Source organism: Lepus europaeus, chromosome Y, assembly GCF_033115175.1.
Source record: "Lepus europaeus isolate LE1 chromosome Y, mLepTim1.pri, whole genome shotgun sequence".
In the NCBI taxonomy this organism is placed as follows: domain Eukaryota; kingdom Metazoa; phylum Chordata; class Mammalia; order Lagomorpha; family Leporidae; genus Lepus; species Lepus europaeus.
In genome coordinates this window covers 3,693,330-3,716,211 of record NC_084851.1, presented here as the reverse complement: position 1 = coordinate 3,716,211, position 22,882 = coordinate 3,693,330, and the positions used below count along the sequence as shown (strand labels likewise).

Genomic DNA, 22,882 nt, shown 5'->3' with positions numbered 1-22,882 from the left:
CATCACAGATATAAATAATAAGGTCTTTGGTTTTCATTCTTCCAGTAAAAGTAGTAAATTTTTTCTTAGTCTTATACAAGAAATAAGTAAAAGGCAGTATACAAATGTTATAGTACTTCATTAAGTTACAACTACTCAAAGTTTAATAAACTAATTAAAATTTCTTTAAAATTTTCTTTAAAATTAAAATGTCTTTCCATGTTAAGCATGAATCACATTGATAACTAAAAATGTCTTACCCCCAAAACAGTAAAGAGTAGAGTGATGAAGAAAAGCAGAGGCCTATGTCCCATGCAACATCTGGTACACATCAAAAAAAACTGCTCTTGTGCTAACTGGCGAACAGTTCTAGAGAAAAAAAATTGTATTATTTTTTGTTACCTTCATGAATAACAACAAAATGATCCAGTACAGATATATCTTTAGCAAAGAATATGAATTAACAAAAATATTAGGGAGTCCCCTAGTTAGCATTTAGTTAACAAACAAGAATATATGAACAATAAGGTGTTTGTCAGGGAATTAAAAACAAAATGTCAAAAAAAGACTGGAAACATTACTGCTACTAATACTCTTCAAATGTGTGGATTTTTCAGAATTTTAAATACAACATGTGGGTGGGTTGGTGGAGAGACAGATCATTCTAAAAACAAGCATGGAAAAAGAAATACATTCTGGAATTCAGGAAATTCATCTCCAGTAAGCCCTTTATATATTTTTCAGCCTCCTTAGTTGTTTTCAGTGAAGTATGCTTTGGAGCAAAGAACCAATGGGAACTCAAGATAGCTAGAGATATTCCTGATAAAAGCAGTTCTTGAAATGTGGTTGCTAGATAAGCATTATTAGATTAGCTGGGATGCCTAAGAAGCAAATTCTTGGGAACTTTTTACATCATTAATCTCAGGAAGAAACCTGAGATTATGTTAAAAAGCCACATCAATGATTCTGTATTTTGAAAATCATTCAGCATTATATTTTATAATATCCTGTCTGAGAAGCAATGGTTATTAATTGACCTCTGAATTCCATATAAGAAATTTCATCTGATTATAAAATTATTTTCACCCCTCTAGAATAAACATGCCAGAAGCATTCATTCACCTACTAACTGCTAAAATTTTAGAAACTACAGCAGAGGGGGCTGGCACTGTGGCCTACTAGGTGAAGCTGCTGTCTGCAGTGCTGACACCCCATATGGGCACTGGTTCGCATTCCTGCTATTTCACTGCTGATTCAGAAAGCCATAGAAGATGGCATAAATCATTGGGCCTCTGCACCCGCACGGGAGACCCAAAAGAAGCTCCTAGCTCCTGGCTCCAATCGGAGGATGAATCAGTGGACAGAAGACATCTCTCCCTCTCTCTCTTCCTCTCTGTAACTTTGATTTCAAATAAATAAATCTTTAAAAAAAAACTACATCGGAGGACATGCTCAATAATGATTATAAAGTCAATAAACAGTACTTGTTTAAAGAAAAAATTCTTCAACATGTTAAAAATTAATATTTTAAAGTTCTCTCAAATTTTGGAAATGATTCAATGTTCTATTACTATGGGAAAATGCTGCAACAAAAATTCACTTTAAATCTGTTTAACAAAGCAAATCTGCCTCAATTAAAAATATTTCATAAACTAGTAGCAGGATTTACTTTAAAAAGTTGGCTTATGAAGTAAAGATTCCAAAAACCACTTCTATACCAACAAGAGCTTCATTGGAATGATGTGGCTTCTAAAAATGACGCAAGCTCACTTAAACCTGTTTGAAATCTGCCATTGCCTTAACTTGACAGCTTTGCTCAGAGAATGCACATGATCAGAATAGCTATTCCTTATTACCAAAAGCAATGAATTTTGTTCTATTTAGTTTCACAAAAGTTAGCTGTTTGATGCCGTAGGAGTTTTGCTATGTTGATGAAAGTACCTGGCATCAAGAAAGGCATTTTAGGTGTTAAATGTTGACTTACTTTACATTTTAAATGTAGATAATTACCACATCACTTTATTCCTGTTACCTGCTCTACTTCTGAAACAAACTGTGGTTTAAATGTAAAGGATTTTATATTCTATGTATTAATCTTTCTCCTGCCTTTATTTTTAATTTTTACATTAAATTTTCCTATCACTCTATTAAAGCTTCATCTATTCATTTTTACTGTCTCTGTATTTTGTGGATAAATTTATTTTTGATTCTATTGTAACAACAGAGAGCACAAGTACAATAATCAAACATGACCTTTATAGAGATATTCTTTCAATTTTTTTTCTTCAAGTTACAGGAATTACCTGCCTACTAACCACTTAAGAACAAAGTTTCTAGCAGTCCCCACAATAACTCTAGAAAACATGATTTGTCTAGACCTGTTTAATAGAAAACATTGTTAGTTAACATTAAAAATCAAGAAATAAAAGTTGAGTGATTTGGTATGTGTATGGAAACTAGGAGTGTATGTATTACCACAGACATTCTAGAACAGTTCAGATTAGTCTCCTATTTCTCAAATACCATTTATCTTGTTTTACTCCTCTTTTAAAGCACCCTGAAGATTGTCTGTCTGAGGTTTCATTTTTTTTTTAGACAGTATTTTTCAGGAAGAAAGAGAGAAGAAGGAAAAGAAGATGACACAGAAAGTAAGAGGAAGAAAGGGTAAACAAACTCTAAGGCTCAGCTTAGTAAATAACATTAGTGGTGCTCCTTTCTCTCATATTTACCCAAAGTTAACCCCATAGAACGTTCAAGGATTTCAAAGTCTGTCTGATTTATAAAAAGCAAGATGGTCTTCAAAAATTACATCCAAACAGGGTAATCTATTTGCTTTCCTTCACAATTTCCTGAAGTTAAGGACGACTGAATACTATTAACCTAATTTTCAACGGTGTTTAAAACTCTATGAATTAGAGGAAAGGTAGCAGCATTTCTAGAGTGTAATTAGTAGACTTCAGTAACAAATAATTCTCCAACTCTGAACTGGACACTATTCCATCTTCAATTGTGTAGTAGTTCAAAAGTTCTAACAATGACCTATAAAATTTTACACAGCATATACAGGCTGTATGTTATCCTTATAGCTTCATATTATCTACTAACCACCTTTCTAACACTGCTTCAGCCATACAAATCCATATTTTCAATCATTCTTCCATTCTTCTAACCGGCCATATAGGTATGAACTAGGGGCATTCACATTTGTTTTTTCTGCTGTATAATCTTGTATGATTTTACTCTTACTCTCTTATTTTCTTTCACTTTAGATTATTTACTAACAGTCACCTAGCTAAAAGTATTTTTGTTTCTGTAAAGATTTTAATATGTATTTAAGTATATGTATTTGCATATATATAAAAATATGCTTATTTATTGATTGATTTGAAAGTCAGTTAGAGATCCAGCTTCTTGCTAATATGCCTGGGAAAGCACAGAAGATGGCCAAAGTCCTTGGGCCCCTGCACCCATGTGGGAGACCTGGAGGAAGCTCCTGGCTCCTGGCTTTGGCTTCACTCAGCAAAGGAAATTGCGGTAATCTAGTGAACCACTATATTGAAGATCTCTCTCTCTCTCTTTCTCTCTCTCTCACTCTGCCCTTCAAATTAAAAAAATAAAAGAGAACTTTAAAAAACATTTCGTGGTGAAATTGTGTTACCACCTTCTGTATGATACAATTGAGGCTTTTAATGACAGATCATATTATCAATGTGACACCCTGATCTATGATTCTGGAAGGGGCAAAGCAGGGCTTATTTGAAAATAACTGCGTTTGTACTAGCTGTCTTGGGATCACTTGAAAAACTGCTGAAAACATACACATCTCTTATTTAATACAGCACTCAGTCATGACAAAACGCCAGGAACTAGTCAAAATTTACAATGCTGAGAGAAAATTTATAGCTGATACATCTAATAGATGATAAAAGAAAAGATTAAAAGCTCCACACCCCCTTCACTATCTGGAGAAAATCAAGATGTGACAAAGCAGCCAACAATTTAGGAATTTAGAAAATTACATGCTCATGACAGCATAAAATCATTGAACTTTCAATTTAGGCTTACATATTGTCTAAACATGAGCAGGAATTATAAACAATTCTGAAAGGTATTAAAGAAATGTGAAAACACAGACCAAATATGAGAAACTAAAATGTATTTTTGTTCCCCTTTAATATTCAGTGCTTGGGAGCCAGCGATGTGGCTCATTTGGTTAATCCTCTGCCTTGTGGCACCGGCATCCCATATGGGCACTGGGTTCTAGCCCGGGTTTGCTTCTCTTCCAGTCCAGTTCTCTACTGTGGCCCAGGAAGGCAGTGGAGGATGGCCCAAGTGCTTGGGCTCCTGCACCCGCATGGGAGACCAGTAGGAAACACCTGGCTCATGGCTTTGGATTGGCACAGTGCGCCACTGAGTGCTGACAACTGAGCACCAAAGGGGAAACCTGTTGAAGTGAAATGGACACTATAAGAAACAATGACCTGATCAGCTTTTGTCCTGACTCTAGATGTACAATGTAATTTGTTGTTGTTGTTCTAGTACTAGTGGTTGAACTCTGTAACTAACACACAATTATTCTTAGGTGTTTAAATTTTAACTGAAAAGTGATCCCTGTTAAATATAAAAGTGGAAAAAGAGAGGGAGGAGATGTACAATATGGGACATGCTCAAGCTGAGTTGCCCTAAATGGTGGAGTTAGAAATGTCCCACGGGATTCCAATACAATCTCATCATGGTGGCATGTACCATGCCATCTTACTAGTCCAAGTGATCAATTTCAGGTCACAATTGATGGCTCTGATAGGTCTAAGAGTCAAAGGGATCACACAAACAAGACAAGTGTCTGCTAATACTAACTGATAGAATCACAAAGGGAGAGAATGATCCAACATGGGAAGCGGGATACACAGCAGACTCATAGAATGGCAGATGTCCTAAACAACACTCTGGCCTCAGAATCAGCCTTCAAGGCAATCGGATCTGGCTGAAGAGTCCATGAGAGTATTGTAGGCATGGAAAGCCAAGATACCATGGAAAAGAAAAAAAAAAGAAGAAGACCTAAATGAAAGATCTCTGTGAGTGAGATCCCAGTGGAAAGAATGGGGCCATCAAAGAAGGAGGTACCTTTCTCTGAAGGGAGGAGAGAACTTCCACTTTGACTATGACCCTATCGGAATAAGATCAAAGTCAGCGATCCCTAAAGGCTTCCATAGCCCTGGCAGCTCATGACTAGAGCCTAGGGAGATTACTGACGCCATGAACAGGAGTGTCAAATTGTTAAGTTAGCAATAGGAGTCACTGTGTACTTATATCCCATGTGGGATCTGTCCTTAATGTGTTGTCTAATGTGCAGTGATGCTATAACTAGTACTGAAACAGTATTTTTACACTTTGTGTTTCTGTGTGGGTACAAACTGATGAGATCTTTACTAATTATATACTGAATCGATCTTCTGTATATAAAGATAATTGGAAATTAAAAAAAAAAACCCGGTGTTAAATTGGAAATGGCATAGAAAATTAATTTTTAAAAAAATATTATGTAGGATCTCTGTCTTTAATGTGCTGTACACTGTTATTTAATGCTATAACTAGTACTCCAATAGTATTTTTTTCACTTTGTGTTGCTATATGGGGGCAAACTGTTGAAATCGTTACCTAATATATACTAAACTTATCTTTTGTATATAAAGAGAATTGAAAATGAATCTTGATGTGATTGGACGGGGAGAAGGAGTGGGAAAGGGGAGGGTTGCAGATGGTAGGGAAGTTATGGGAGGGGGGAAGCCATTGTAACCCATAAGCTGTACTTTGGAAATTTATATTCATTAAATGAAAAAAAAAAAAAAAGACCTTTCTCTCTGTCTCTCTCTGTCTATCAAATAAAAAAAAAATAATTGACTTGTATGTAAATTCTAATATAGCACATAGTGATCATTAAAAAAAAATAAAATACAGCCCTCAAGGACATGGTATAGAGGGATAAGCCGCTGCTTGTATCCCATAGTGCTGCCAATTTGAGTTCTGGCCATTGCAGTTCTGAACCAGCTCCTTGCTAATGCTCCTGGAAAAGCAGGGGAAGATGGTCCAAGTACCTGGGACCCTGTATTCCTGTGGGAAACCCAGTAGAAGCTTCTCGCTCTTGGCTCTCATTGGAATAGTTCTGCCGTTGTAGCTATTTGGTGAGTAAACGTAAGCATGGAAGATCTGACTCTCTGTTAACTCTGCCTTTCAAATAAATAAATACATCTTTAAAAAATAAAATGGACTAATGGTACGGAGTATTAGGTTAAGCTCCTGCCTGCAGCACTGGCAGCCTATATGGCCCTGATTCTAGTCTTGGCTGCTGTTCTTTAGATCCAGATCTCTGCTATGGCCTGGAAAAGCAGTGGAAGATGGCCCAAATGCTTAGGCCCCTGCACTCAAGTAGGAGACCCAAAAGAAGTTTCTGGCTTTGGATGGTCCCAGCTCCCCCTGAAGTGGCCATTTGAGAAATGAATCAGCTGATCGAAGACCTCTCTTTCTGTCGCCCCTTTTGGCTGTTAATTCTCAAAATAAATAAATCTTTTAAAAAATATTGTCCCCAGCAAAGCATCAGTGAAATGAAAGCTATGCTCAACAATCATGAACATATCCTAGAGAAAGAAGTAAATATAATTTCCATAGTTGACACACTATAATATTTGAATATGCAATTTCACACATACACACCATGAAGCGTAACAAAAAAAAAAAACAAAACAAAAAACAAAGTGTGATAAATTTACAGAGAAATAATCACGTTCCCAACAAATTCAGATACTGGGCAAAGACAAACTTTTACACAATAGTTTCTAGTGTATCAGAAAAATGGAGAGAAGAAAAGAGATAATGATGAGTGAAAAGAGATGTGTGATAATGGGAAGATAGTGAAAGTATGAGGTAGAAATTACAAAAAAAAATTGGCCGGCGCCGCAGCTCAATAGGCTAATCTTCCGCCTTGCGGCGCCGGCACACCGGGTTCTAGTCCCGGTCGGGGCACCGATCCTGTCCCGGTTGCCCCTCTTCCAGGCCAGCTCTCTGCTGTGGCTAGGGAGTGCAGTGGAGGATGGCCCAAGTGTTTGGGTCCTGCACCCCATGGGAGACCAGGAGAAGCACCTGGCTCCTGCCATCGGAACAGCGCGGTGCGCCGGCCGCAGCGCGCCTACCGCGGCGGCCATTGGAGGGTGAACCAACGGCAAAAGGAAGACCTTTCTCTCTGTCTCTCTCTCACTGTCCACTCTGCCTGTCAAAAAAAAAAAAAAAAAAAGAAATTACAAAAAAAAAATTGGAAAATCTAGAGGACTCAAAATACGGTAACTTATAAAAATTTCAACAGCAGAGTACAATGATATATTTGAACAAATAACAAACTAAAATAGTCTAGTATAGAAAAAAAATAATAAAGGTTAAGTTAAGAAAGCCTAATGGATATGTTCCAGAAGCACGAGGAAGAGGCAGAAAGAACATTTGAAGGTACAATGGCAAAACACTTTCTGCATCTGAACAAAGATGTAAGACTTATCAAAGAACAGCAACAAAGTCAAATCTGAAAAAAAAAGGCAGCTCTATTTTAAAAATATTACAAACAAATTGTCAAAAATAATAACCAAGGAGAATCTGAAGAAGAAATGAGAGAAGAGACCAACATATAGAAAATTAATATCCAAGATTAATATCCAATTGTTAGTGAGAAACCATGAATTGAAACTAGCATGACATAAAGTGAGTGTTGAAAGAAAAAAATTATCAAGCAAGCAATATGCATCTGGCAAAAAGAATGAAAAGGTGCCAGGTTCTAGTCCTGGTTGCTCCTCTTCCAGTCTAGTTCTCTGCTGTGGCCCAGGAAGGCAGTGAAGGATGGCCCAAGAGCTTGGGCTCCTGTACCCGCAACGGAGACTGGGAGGAGGCACCTGGCTCCTGGCTTCAGATCAGTGCAGCTCCGGCCATGGCGGCCATTTGGGGAGTGAACCAACAGAAAGAAGACCTTTTCTCTTTCTCTTTCTCTCTCTCTTAGTGTCTCTAACTACCTGTCCAAAAAAAAAAAAAAAAAAAAAAAGAAAGGGAAGAGCTATGCCTTTCAAGGACTGAGATTAAAAAGACGTCAAAGAAAATTTATAACAATCAATATTTTACTATTCTTCATTTTTATACTATATAAAATGCAAAGATATGAAATAGCAGTTGAATATATTTTAATGCGAGGACAGTGTTTAAAGACAAATCTGAAAAATAACACTATACAGAAAGATACATTAGCACAGGGCAGTTTTTATTTATTATCAAGACTACACTAGTAATCCAAAGAAGATGGCATTATTCAAACTACACTGTTGTAAATTTGGAATCTTAACTGTAATCCCAAATATGTCCACAAAGAGAAAATAAAAACATTGTTCATTATAATACATCAGCTAAATTTAAGAACATACAAAAATGAAAGAAAAAAGTATTTATTCTATATATAGAAAACAGCTAAATATCAGAGCTAAAAAAAAAAGTCATTACTGACTTGATCAGCCCTTTCCTGTCAAGGAACAACTTAATACTTTATCCCTTTTAGTATTTTTTTTTTTTTTTTGTTCTTCCTAATACTATTGGTTGAACTCTATAATTAACACACAATTATTCTTGGGTGTTTACATTTAACTGAAAAGTGACCCCTGTTAAATGTAAGAGTGGGAATAAGAGAGGGAAGAGATGTACAGTTCAGAACATGCTCAATCGGACTTGCCCCAAACATGCCAGGGGATTCCAATTCAATCCCTTCTAGGTTGCAGGTACCAATGCCATCTCACTAGTCAAAGTGATCAGTTTCAGTTCACAACTGATCATAATGATAGGACTAAGAGTCAAAGGGATCACATAAACAAGACTAGTGTCTGCTAATACTAACTGATAGAATTAAAAAGGAGAGAACAATCCAACAAGGGAAGTGGCACACATAGCAAACTCATAGAATGTCAGATGTCCTAAACAGCACTCTGGCCTCAGAATCAGCCCTTAAGGCATTTAGATCTGGCAAACAAGTACATGAGAGTTTCTCAGCCATGGAGAGCCAAGATACTCTGGGGAAAAAAAAAAAAAAAGAAGACCTAAATGAAAGATCTCTGTGAGATCCCAGGGGAAAGAACGGGCCATCCAAGAATCAGTAGCTTTCTCTGAAGGGAGGAGAAAACTTCCCGTTTGACTATGACCTTGTCTAAATAAGATCAGAGTTGGCGAACTCAAAAGGCTTCCACAGCCTTGGCAACTCATGACAAGAGCCTCGGGTGATTACTGACATCATAAATAAGAGTGTCAACTGTTAAATCAACAACAGGAGTCACTGTGCACGTACTCCCCTTGTATGATCTCTATCCTTAATGTGTTGGTTCTATGTGAATTAACTGTATAACTAGTACTCAAACAGTACTTTTACACTTTGTGTTTCTGTGTGGGTGCAAACTGTTGAAATCTTTACTTAATAATATACTAAATTGATCTTCTGTATATAAAGATAACTGAAAATGAATCTTGATATGAATGGGATGGGAGAGGGAGTGGGATATGAGATGGTTGTGGTTGGGAGGTAGGTTATGGTGGGAAAAAGCCACAGTAATCCATAAGATGTATTTTGGAAATTTGTATTTACTTAATAAAAGTTAAAAAAAAAAAGAAAATTAACTGCACAAGTTGTTCTCAAACAGTACTTTTAGCATTATGCATGTATGTGTTTGCAAACTGTTGAAATCTTTACTTAGTATAGTTAGTTTTCTGTATATAATGTTAATTCAAAATGAATCTTAATGAAGAGTGGGTTGGGAGAGGGAGTAGGAGGTATGATGGGAGTAGAGATTGGACGGTGGGTATGGGAGGTAAAACCACTATATTCCTAAATTTGTACCTATGAAATTTGCATGCATTAAATACAAGCTTTAAAATAAAAATAAAATAAAGGTCATTCCTTCTTAGTTACCAATTTAAATGTAAAGAGATTAGGCACTTTCATGAAAAGGCATAGACTAGCATAAAAAAAGAGATATTTACATGATCTAAGTAACTTACTTTTTAGACTGAGAGGCACAAAAATGTAAAAAGTAAAGGATTCCTGGAGGGTGACAGTAGTAACAAATGCAGTCATGAGCAAAAAGCACAAAGCTGAAGGTAAAATTACATGACATACTATAGTAACTAAAACAGCATTGATACTGGTATAAAATCAGACCTACAGGTAGAACACAGTTCAGAAATAAAGTCATGCACTTACAGTCAAATAATTTTTGATGGAGGTGCTAACAACACACATTGGGAAAAAAATCCTTTCAACTGGATTTCCATATCTGGAAGAATGATATTAAAACCTTTCACCATATACAATATTAAACCCAAAGTGATGAAAGTAAGATATCAAATCATGAAAATCTGAAGAAAAATATGGAAATGTTTCAAGATCTGGGAAATTATTTCTAGGGGGATGATTTAAAAAAGAAACATATCAGGCACAAAAATTACCAAATGGGATTAATAAAAAGTTTCTGACCTAATGCCCTGGCCTAACCCTTGAATTGTAATCATTTGGCAAATGAACCAATGGATATGAGGCCTCTGTCTCCCTCATACTCTCTGTCTCTCAGATGAAATAAGAGAAAGAAAGGGAAAGATACTATTGATATCGGAAATGACTCCCTAAAATGTATATGAAAATGTGGTCCCTTAAAGTTCCCCAGAAGTTCCACCTGGGGTGCCACACATGTTATTGAAATTCGGGGTGCCAGATATTACCATATGCTTATTAATAACCCCCCAATATTAATAAGACTGAGAGGGTTCTTGCCTAATATTTAGAGAAGAATTCTAAATACCGGCATAAATAAACAAGGCAGCATGGTACATTTTAGGCTTTAATTAGTGAGAAAGATGAACAGGAGAGTGAGAGATTTATTTAAGGGAGACAGGGGTAAATCTGGGTTCATACAGAATACCAGGAACCAACCACGTGGAAGAGCATCTAGGCCAGGAAGCCTAGGGCAGGTAGCCCAAAGGCCATGCGCCCTGTGGTGCAGGGCTACAGCCAGCCCCTCCTGGCTAGAGGATATGGAAGAAGACAAGAGGGGTCGCACCATGTCTCAGGCTTTAACCCATTTCCAAAGGGGAGTGATTAATTAACTTGACTGGCTGGTGGGCACTCAGGTGTGGCCAGGTAGGGACATGAGGTCACACATGGTTGTGGAGAAGGTATCAGGGGTGTGGTAAAGGCATGGTCTTCCAGCTCACATACATAAATATACAGTTTTAAACTGTATGTCTGCCTACTTCACTATCTCACATTCTTTTGGATAATTATGTGAAAACAAAAACAATAACGAAAAGTGTAAGACACCCATTGAAACTGAGGTTTATATAAATTAATAGTGAGTATATAAAACTTTGAAGCCCTCTGCAATACTGGGTAAAGCCTAATAGGTAAAGACATGCATTCAATGCTGCATCCCATATGTAGTCCTGGCTGCTCCACTTCTGACCTAGCTCCCTGTCAAGGCTTGAGAAAGCATGGAAGATGGCTCAAGTCCTTGGGGTGCCTGCACACACATAGTTGTCTAGAGGAGGCTTCAGGCTCCTGGCTTCAGATCTGCCCAAATCTGGCTATTGCAGCCATTTGGGGAGTGAACCAGTGAAGGAAGACCTCCCATCTGCATCACCTCTCTACAACTTTGCTTTTCAAATAAATAAATTAAAAACAAAAAGAGAGCTTAATATTGCTTTAAAAATTTAAATACTACTGTTTGACTCAGTATATCTATTCTAGGCACGTACTAAAAAAAATTAAAATAGGAAAAGATCTATCTTCTTGGATTATTTATACCAACATGATTGTTAATAGCTAATACATAGAAATAATTCAAGTATCATTAATAGATTAGTCTAGAAAATAATACATATGGTATATTATTCAACCTCAAAAAAATCAATTTGTGACATACTACAACATGGATGAACCTTAAAAACATTATTCTAAACTAAGCAGACACAAAGAAGTGCATATGGAATCTGATTTTCTCAACAGTTATGAAGTATTCCACCCCCACTAAATGGTCTTAACACATAGTGAAAATTCAGTTCACCAAAAATAAATTCACTTCTAGGTTTTTAGTTGTATTCTCTGATCTGTACACCTCTTGTTATCAGTACAAATTATTCTTAATATGTTAGCTTTAAATAAGTTTTTTTTTTTTTTTAATTTTTGACAGGCAGAGTGGACAGTGAGAGAGAGAGAGAGACAGAGAGAAAGGTCTTCCTTTGCCGTTGGTTCACCCTCCAATGGCCGCCGCGGTAGCGCGCTGCAGCCGGCGCACCGCGCTGTTCCGATGGCAGGAGCCAGGTGCTTCTCCTGGTCTCCCATGGGGTGCAGGGCCCAAGGACTTGGGCCATCCTCCACTGCACTCCCTGGCCACAGCAGAGAGCTGGCCTGGAAGAGGGGCAACCGGGACAGGATCGGTGCCCCGACCGGGACTAGAACCCGGTGTGCCGGCGCCGCAAGGCGGAGGATTAGCCTGTTGAGCCACGGCGCCGGCTTTAAATAAGTTTTGATCTCAAGAGGTCTTGATGTCTTCCTACTGTTGTTTTTCAAGGTTGTTTTGACTATCCTGGATCTGTGATAATCCATACTAATATTAAACTAGATTTTTTCAATTCTGAAAACAAACAAACAAACAAACAAACAAAAAACAAAAAACCCTTTGGTAAGGTATTGAAATTTAATTTTAGATTACAGCTAGATTACAATTATTGACATCTTCAAATTAGTTTTGATATACATGAAATGAGGTAAATTTTCATTTGCTTCCTACTTACCACTTTCTTCCATGCATAATTTTATTTATATATAGTATTTAAAATAGGCAATTTTATAGTGACAAAACAATTACCAGTGGGTGGGGAGTGAGAAAAGGTGATTTATGTGGGCAACATAGCAACGATAACAGAATAATACTAAAAACACACTTAATGACACTGAACTGTTCACTTAAAAAAGATGCTAAACAACTGGTTTTTCATTATATGTAATCACATATTTTACCACAGCAAAGAGCAAACAATGAAAGAAACAAAACTAAATGCTGATATTTAGCAGAGAAATAAAATTAGGTTAAATGAAACATATTACATAAAACTTTCCTAAATACTGAAGTATTAGTAGCTAAGAAAAAAGCTTTATAATTTAAGTTTTGGGATATATTTTCTTCAAAATTAACTCATTTCTACTAGAAAGATTATGGTCAGTTTTCCTTCAAAGCAAATAAATAAATAAATAAATAAATAAATAAATCACCCACTTGCTGGAACAGTGCAATATTAAGTCAATGATGAAGGTTTTCCAGGCCTTTTCTTTACTAAATGTATCTAAGGCTGTTGGAATCAAAGCAAAACATAATGTCATCACTTCCAGGGCTTCACAGCAAACCTGTTCATCTTCTATCTTCGGCTCACAGCTTGAATTGGGGTTCTGTAAAATTATAATCAGAAATAAATTATCTAGAGACAAGTTTAGGAAAGATGCTAACCTAGTTAGTCTTTAAAATAATGTACTTCCAGAAGACCAGCTGACCTCAAACATTTCAATTGCAGCCATGAAAGCCTTTAGAATACTCTCAAGTGGGATTAAAGGAGCGCACAGTAAGTAAAAGTCAAGTAGCCTGCATTTTCTCATTCTTCTGTAAATGAATAATGATGATGACACTTAAAAAGTTTGTGAAAACAAGTATTAAAAGTTCATTTTCATGTGAATATTTCGGAAATCCATGCATAGATATTTTTTCTGCTTCATTTCAATTACTTAAAAGGCACAAAGATAAAGACAGAAAAGCAAACAGACAAAAATCTCCCATCCCCAAATTCCATGAACAGCAAGGGGATTTGTCAGGTCAAAGCTGGAAGTCAGAACTCAATTCCAGTCTTTCATATGCATGGACAGGTGAACAACTACTTGAGTCATCACTTGTTGATTCCAAGGGTGTGCATTAGGAGGAAGCTAGAATCAAGAATAGATCTGGATCTCAAATCCAAGATGTAGGAGTTGTAAGCAACTATAGCTGCTAATTGCTCCAACCTAGTTTGTCATGATATGCAGGTTTCACAAATTTTTTATTTTTAATTTATTTTAACCTACTTGAAAGGCAAGACGAACAGAGAGAGAAAGACATTTCTCCCATCTGCTGTTTTATGCCTCAAATGTATACAACTGCCAGAGCTGGATCAAGCCAGGATTCATGACAGACAGTAACCTAGGATTCCATCTCAACTGCAGTAGCTGGGATAGAACCAGACTCTAGTATGAGTTGTGGGAATAGTAAGCAGAAGGTTAACCAGCTGCCCTGTAATGCTTGCCCCTCCAAACTTTTTGAAGATCCACTAAAATAAACTAATCTTTTAATTTCATTTTCCACAAACTTTTTGATGTATTCCTGTATTCCGGCTTCAGCTATTCTCTTCAAAGAATTATTGCAGCACTACAATTGGGGCAACCTATCTAAAACACCATTTTATTTATAAAGCAACCATTTCACAAAAATGTTCATGAAGGCAATGGAAAACTTTTGTAACTTAAAATATACTGAGATGGGCCAGTGCTGTGGTGCAGCCAGTTAATGCCCTGCCTTGAAGTGCTGGCATCCCATACAGGAGCTGGTTTGAAACTTGGCTGCTCCACTTCCAATCCAGCTCTCTGCTGTGGCCTGGGATAGCAGTGCAGGATGGCCCAAGTCCTTGGGTCTCTGCACCCACATGGGAGATGCAGAAGTTCCTGGCTCCTGGCTTTGGATCGGTACAGCTCTGGACACTGTGGCCAATTGGGGGGTAAACCAGCAGATGGAAGACCTCTCTCTCTCTGCCTCTCCTCTCTCTGTGTAACTCTGGCTTTCAAATAACAGACATAAATCTTTAAAATATATATATATATAATATTACATATAATATATAAATCTTTAAAATATATATATACTGAGAGAGGGTCCTCATAACTTTTAACAGCACCTACACATCAAAATACATAAGGGTTCCTCAAAACATTAATGGAAAACGAAGTTAAAGATGCTCATTTTCTACAAAACTTCTTTGCATCCATATAGAGAAGTATGCCTGGGACAGATGAGCAATCAAATATTTAAAAAAAATACAAAAGAGAAAAAAAAATACAAAAGAGGTAAGTGATAGGAAATCAAAGAGTTAGATTAATTTCTGCAAATAATCTACTAGGTGTACAAGAAGCACAACTAATATCTAAATGATATGCCTATTTTGCATTAAATGTCATAATTCCAAGAGAAAATTATCAAAAAATTCACATAAGTAGCAAGAAGTATAACAAAGTGGAGAAGATTCATTACAAAGTAACTATCTTGAGAAATTTTAAAATATAATTAGAAGGAAACTTATTCTTAAGGCAGAATCATGAAGCACTTTATTTTCCAATAAAAACTACATGTTGTTATTTTATCTCTAAGTAATATATATCTAAGTAATAGCAAGATAGATACATGTAACTTGGTCTATCACACATGGCAGACATAATGAAAACTTAGTCATACTCATAGTTAAGCAATTTTTACTTTAAAAGTAATATACTTCTGTAATAAAACTTACCATCTGATAAGTTTTAGTGATTTCTTCATTTGGACTAAATACTAGCTCTAATGCCCCACATCCTGCAGCCCAGATAATTTTTTGTATGGCTCTAATTACACAAATATCAGGCATGTATCTTGAGGCCTAAAAAAGTTATTAAAATTAGTAACAGAATAATAAAGTGATGTAGGAAAACAGAACTTTGGCAAAGTTGAAAAAATGGCTGTAAAATAAATAAATATGTTTAGACTATCTTTGGTTTCATTTTGTTTGTATTTTAACATTAAGCTATAATGTGATTTCCCAAATGAAGGACAAGACAAATTTAATATCAATATGCACAGGTTAAGATCTACTTAGGCTCTATAGTATTTTTTTACAAGAACCATAAGAACAGAAAAATCAGATTATCTAGTCATTCTGCATTTATTTACTAAACAAATATGGAAACATATGCCAGAGAAGTATTCTGAGTTGTTGATGAACTTCTTAAAAGCTTCATTCCCAACAGTTGAGAGCTAGGAATAATCCCAATGTCCGTTAACAGATGAGTAAATTAAAAATATATGGAGTGACCATAAAAAAGTGTGAATAAAGTAAAATCATATACCTTTCAAAATCAGGTTGGCTGATAAAATCCAGACACAAAGAAATATACAGTCTATAATTCCATTTATGTAAAATGTAACAGGAGCCGGGCACTATGGTGCAGTGGGTCAGACCTTCACCTGTAGCACCAGCATCTCATACAGGCTACAGCAAAAGTCCCAGCTGCTCCACTTCTGATCCAACTCCCTGCTGATGGCCTGAGAAAGCAGTGGAACATGGTGCTTGGACTCCTTCACCCATGTGGGACAATCAGCAAAAGTCCTGATTTCTGCCTTTGGATTGGCCCAGCTTTGGCTGTTGTGACCAACTGGGGAGCAAAACAGCAGATGGAAGACTTCTCTCCCTCTCCCTCTCTCTGTTTCTAACTTCGTCTCTCAAATATATAAATAACTCTTAAAAAATGAAAACTATTCTACAAAGACAAATAGTGTACTGCAAATTTTAGAGTCAGGGACATTCAGTGGGATAAATTACATATGTGTACATGAAAATTTGGGGGCTGACAGAATCTGTTCCTTGACTCTATCAGCAATTCAAAGAACTATAAAACAATCTAATTTATGCAAAGCAAACTGTAACTCAGAGAGTCTGGTTAAACATTTTCCGAAGTATTATCTAAAGCTGTAACAAACAGATTAAAGGTAATTAACAAAACAGAGATGTCTCTGAATCTCCGAATACTTTACTTCAAGTTAAGATTTATGTAGCTATTAGTGATTAGAAAACATCCTGGGTACTAGTCAAAGTTTTATACTAACCTCATCAGATATTTGCTGAGCAAGACGTATTGATACATTTCTGAGCATGCACTCAGATGAAGGATTAGGAATGACCTGAAGGGCACTTTGCAGCACCACTGCTTGACCATGAGTAACCTGGTTAATCTGAAACAAATTAATAATTTTATTTTCAAAGATTTATTTATTTATTTGAAATTCACAGTTACACAGAGGAAAGGCAGAGAGAAAAAGAGAGATCTTCCATCTGCTGGTTCACTCCCCAATTGGCCATAACAGTCAGAGCTGAGGCACTCCAAAGCCAGGAGCCAAGAGCTTCTTCTGGGTCTCCAATGTGAGTGAAGGGGCCCAAGTACTTGGGCCATCTTTTACTTCTTTCCCAGGCCAATGCAGAGAGCTGGATCGAAAGTGGAGAAGCTGGGACTTGAACTCGTGCTTACGCAGGATGCCCGCACTGCAGCTGGCAGCTTTAACACGCTACACCAAAGCGCCAACCCAAATAATTTTATTTCAACTTAAACTTACACATAATTAAACTAAATTTCAATAATATTTCAATCATTTACTCTGAAACCACGACCACTTTCTCAGGATATCATCCTTGTATGTATCTTCTAAAAATTCAATATAGTTTTCTTAAAAACCATTCTACATTACTAACACTGTAGACTTTTCTTAATTTACCTTTCAGAATTAAAATACCTCTGGAAATTCCAACTTTCAGATGATTTCTACATTACTTCTATTTCTTCACTCAAACCTATATTCTTGTCTTTTAAAACTCTTTCCCTCATTTAGTCTTTAAAATGTCCCTGACTTTGTTCAAAATTAATTTTGTTCCTTGCATTCTGAAACTCACCTCCAAAACATGCCAGTCTTTTACAACTTAATACATCCATCCTCTTCATCTACAGTTTTTTCACAGTTAAGTTTTCATGAAAGCATTTTAATAACATTCAAGAAATTCAGGGCCAGTGCTGTGGTGCAGTGGGTTAAAGCTGTGGCCTGCAGTGCCAGCATCCCTTATGGGCGCTGGTTTTAGTCCCGACTGCTCCATTTCCGATCCAGCTCTCTGCTATGGTCTGGGAAAGCAGTAGAAGATGGCCCAAGTCCTCAGGTGTCTGCACCCTCATGGGAGACCTGGAAGAAGCTCCTGGCTTTGGATCAGCTCAGCTCTAGCCATGGCAGTCATTTGGGGAATGAACCAAAAACCTCTCTCTCTCTTGCTCTACCTCACTCTGTAACTCTGTATTTCAAATAAATAAAATAAGTCTTTAAAAAAAACATTTAACAAATTCATGAATCTGAGGAGGGTTTATGGCAATCAATTGACTGGGCAAAGCAAAACAGTATCAGTCTAATGCTTTCTGCTCTTCTCCCAATCCCAACCAAAGAAGTTAAAAGTTTTTATCTGTTATGTATATATTAATTATTTGAAGTCTTTAATTCCTATCTGAAGATCTATTTGCCAGGTAACACTACATATCATTTCATAATAAAGCTTATGGTTACAACGTTAGTAAAAGTATTGTTTCAGAGTCAGCCTGATTCATTGAGCTAAAAATCTCAGCACATTGTTATTTTCTTAGATCAAGCTATTTTATCACTTTAGGTCTTAGTTTCACATACAAGATAGGATGTAATATGGTTGAAATATTACTGTATCAATGATTAAATAAGACAGCATGATGACTGACACACAAGAGTCCAATATATATATTTTTCTATTTTTTATTTTTTTTGGCAGAGTTAGACAGTGAGAGAGAGAGACAGAAAGGTCTGCTTCCATTGGTTCACCCCCCAAATGGCCTCCATGGCTGTTATGCTGTGGCTGGCGCACTGCGCCAATCTGAAATCAGGAGCCAGGTGCTTCCTCCTGGACTCCCATGTGAGTGCAAGGCCTAAGTCCTTGGGCCATCCTCCACTGCCTTCCGGGGCCACAGCAGAGAGCTGGACTGGAAGAGGAGCAACCGGAACAGAACCGGCGCCCCAAACGGGATTCGAACCCAGGGTGCTGGCGCTGCAGGTGGAGGATTAGCCAAGTAAGCTATGGTGCTGGCCGTGAGTCCAGTATATTTTGATCATCATTTTCTAAAAATAAAACTGCATGCAGAAAGCAAGTAAATAAGGATGTGGCTCACACTACATCTACATCTGTAGCAATATCTGGCATATAGCAAATTCATAAAAATTATCTGTTGAGTGAGTAAAATTACATGTAAAAGTTTTAAAACCACTAATTCATGCTTACTAATACAACTAGTTTATTTAATATCAAAAAGTCTTGTATCACTTGTTCTTACACGAAACTGTTTTATTATGATTAACACTGATATATTATTACCAGTTCTCTCAATGAACTGAGATGAAGAACTAGGAATTCATGGGGTCAGCATTGCAGGCATAGAAGGCTAAGTTTGAATCCTGGCTGCTCCACTTCCAATACAGCTCCTACTAATGTTCCTTGGAAAGCAGCAGGAAGTACTTGAGCCCCTGTACCCACAGGAGAAACCATGAAGTACTTTTGGCTCCTGGCTTTGGCCTCCCCCAGTTCCAGCTGTTGTGGCCATCTGGGAGTGAAAACAGAAGATAGAAGATCTCTCTCTCTCTCTCTGTCTTTCAAATAAAATTCTTCTATTTATTCTCCATGAAAAAGAAATTAAATAACCTATAAGTGTGTAAAAAAGTACCTTAAAGTTTTACTTAAATATTACTTTAGTATTCTGCTCCTAACTAGAATGTAACAATTTGATATTATAGGCTGTTATGTCCATTTAAATCCTTCAGGAGCATATTACTTCATATGTTTCTAAATTTACTTCATTAAGTTCTTAGGCAAAGGACCAAGTTAAGAACCTACCCAATATGCACAAAACGAACAATTCAAACAATCAAATAAGAGTCAGGGTGGGAACAGAACTCCTTAAATTTCTATTCTGAATGTGATATATACAACACTGTTATTTCTGATTTTTTAATGAAAAATTCTGAAAATATAATACAGATGAGAATATTATTTACTGGAAATCTGTTACTGTCTAGCTTCATTTAAATGGATAAATTTGGAGGGATATAGGATGGTGCTGTGGCTCACTGGGTTCAGCTGTGGCCTGCAGTGCCATCAATCCCCATGAGAGCCACTTCCAGGTTCTTTCAATGATTACTGACCTCTCTGCTCTTACAACCCTAGAACTACATTAAAGTAAAAAGCAGATATCACATTGAAATACAATACTGACTCTTTTAAAAAAACAACCACACTACCAAGTAAAATTAATGGTAATTCTAAAATATCAAAATCTCTATACAAATTTCCTAGTATAATACTTCAAACATTTCTAAAGGAATTCTGGCCTGTGAACTATCTTATCTTTTATCAATAATATCACTATCATCAATAGTAAGAGTTAAGTTAATCTAAGAATTGCATTCAACCTTAGATCCATATTCATCCATTGCATCAAATCTAGGAATACTGAAAGCAAAACAAAGACAGGATGAGAACGGCAGCAGAATGCTAACTGAATCATTCCCTTCAGAATGACTTGTACTTCTATTTATATAACTTTCAGGTAAGAATTAACAAATGACTGAGGTGAAGATTCCACAATACTTCAAATAATGGAAAGCAAAAGGATGTAAGCAGGTTAAGACTTTTTCTAGACTTAGTATAATCAACAATTTACACTTAACACAAGAAACCTCTAAGTTTATCTGGTATAGTTTAATAAAAATGTTTTTAACATTTGAGAGGCAGACAGAGAAAGCTCTTACATGCTGATTCAGGGTAAAACGCTCCAAATTACAAAGAAGCCAAGGCTGTACAGAAGTGGCAGGAACCACATAATTTTGAGCCATATCTGCAGTCTTACAGGACAGTTAATAGCAAGAAGTTGGAATCAGGAGCTGGAGCTAGGAATTTAACCTAGATATTCTGGAGATGTAGCACAAGGGATGTTCTAACCAACCTTTTTATCACAAGGCAAAAAGCCTTACCCTAATATGTGACATTTTAATCAAAACACTCTTCACAAAACTCATTGAGCTTATCTTTAAAACTGAGTGTTGGGGCCAGCATTGTGGTGTAGCAGGTCCTAGCTGCTCTGCTTCTGATTCAGCTTCCTGCTAGTACACCTGGAAAAGCAGCAGCAGAAGGCCCAAGTGCTTGGGCCGTATACCCCTGTGAGAGATCTCTAGCTCTGCCTTTCAAATAAATAAAATTTTTTTTAAAAAAATTTAAAAACTGAGTGTTAAGAATGAAATATTTCAAAACATATCTTAGAATATTACCGGTGTTACAGGATCTGTACCATCTAAAACCGACTGACAAGCTTCTGCCACAGCACGAACATGGCCATACCCAATTGCAGTTAATAACAATTTGGCTATTTTAAGGGCATTGAAGTAAGCGCTCCTTCGAGTTTCTGTATCTGCATTTGGTAAGAAGTTATTTTTTATTAGCATGCTCAATACAATGGACAAGCCACCACTTTTCAGGAAATGAAACTGAAAATCTGAGGAACTGTCAGCCAGAGATGTATCAGCAGGCATTACCAATACATAGACTACCTGCAAAAAAAGAAAGATTGTATTAAAAGGTATTAAATTTATTTGTAGCACTATTTACTTCTCTCATCACTGTTAAGAAACTATTTCAAATTTTTTCTTCACAATCATATACAGATTCTTACATTATTGTATAGTGTAAAAATCATATTTTTGCAAAAGAAAAAACCAACCTCTGTTAGGTACAGAACTTGAGAGGCAGAAGGACCAAAGAAGAGTGACTCAAGATCAAGATTGCTCTCTTCAAGTTTTGCATGGTTCAAACAAATTTCTCTTAATTTGTCTACAGTTGTGTTATCTGAAAAAAAAAAAAAAAAAAGACTAAAGTAAAACACAGTTCATGTACTCAATATCTCACACTTGGTATTTTGAAGAACATTATTATAAATGCAAAATAATATCAAGAAATATCAAAGGGCTTAGCTTTTCATTCAAATGTTACATGGTGAAAAACAATGCACACTGGTTAATGATCAACCCAAAACATAAGGGTAACAGACAGCTGAAATATATATATCCATTTTCACCTACTACAGTAAAAATGTGTAATTCTAAAAAAAGGAATTAGATCTTTTTGAGACAACACAAGCTCCTCTCATATACAATTAAGTAAGAGTAATGACTCCAAAAATTAGCAAAGTTTATGAATAGACATTTTTCCTGCAGATATACAAATGATTAGTACACAGTTGAAAAACTGCTCAACATCATTAACCAAAGGAAAATGCAATTTAAAACTACATTGAGAGAGGCTTGTACTGTGGTGCTGTAGGTTAATCCTTTTGCTTGCTGTGCCAGCATCCCATATGGGCGCTGGTTCTAGTCCGCTGCTTCTTTTCCGATCTAGCTGTCTGCTATGGCCTGAGAAAGCAGTAGAAGATGGCCCAAGTTCCTGGGCCTCTGCACTCACGTGGGAGAGACCCAGAAGAAGCTCCTCGCTCCTAACTTCAGATTGGCACAGCTGTGGCCATTTCGGCCATTTAGGGAGTGAACAAACAGATGGAAGACCTTTATTTGTCTCCCTCTTACTGTCTGTAACTCTACTTCTCAAAGAAATAAATAAAATTTTAAAAAAACACACTGAGATATCACTCAATAACAACAGTATGGAATAACAAGAGAGAAGTCTTCATGAAAATGAGGATAAACTGGAATCTTCATATCTTACTGGTAGGTATATAAAATTGTATAATCACTTTGGAAAAGTCTGATAGTTTTCCATATTAAACAGTTAGTGTATCATCGAACATTTCTTCCCTTGATGTGTATTCAAGAGATTGAAAACAACACACAACAAAAGCAGTCAAAGGAAGAAAACAATCTAAATGTCCAAAAATATATTTAAAGGTAATACAAATTGTGATAACCAC

General features: G+C 36.6%; 1 protein-coding gene across 1 annotated transcript in view; it reads right to left on the bottom strand.

The window, feature by feature from the left end:
• LOC133754013 (probable ubiquitin carboxyl-terminal hydrolase FAF-X) overlaps nt 1–22,882 on the bottom strand; it is a gene marked incomplete at its 5' end in the record, with an annotated part of 187,857 nt that overhangs the window by 57,793 nt on the left and 107,182 nt on the right. Inside the window, 6 exons of the mRNA XM_062184644.1 lie at nt 240–348; nt 13,314–13,483; nt 15,619–15,744; nt 16,968–17,093; nt 21,237–21,515; nt 21,686–21,810. Of these exons, the coding sequence (XP_062040628.1) occupies nt 240–348; nt 13,314–13,483; nt 15,619–15,744; nt 16,968–17,093; nt 21,237–21,515; nt 21,686–21,810 (935 nt within the window). The remainder of the gene's footprint in view (nt 1–239; nt 349–13,313; nt 13,484–15,618; nt 15,745–16,967; nt 17,094–21,236; nt 21,516–21,685; nt 21,811–22,882) is intronic.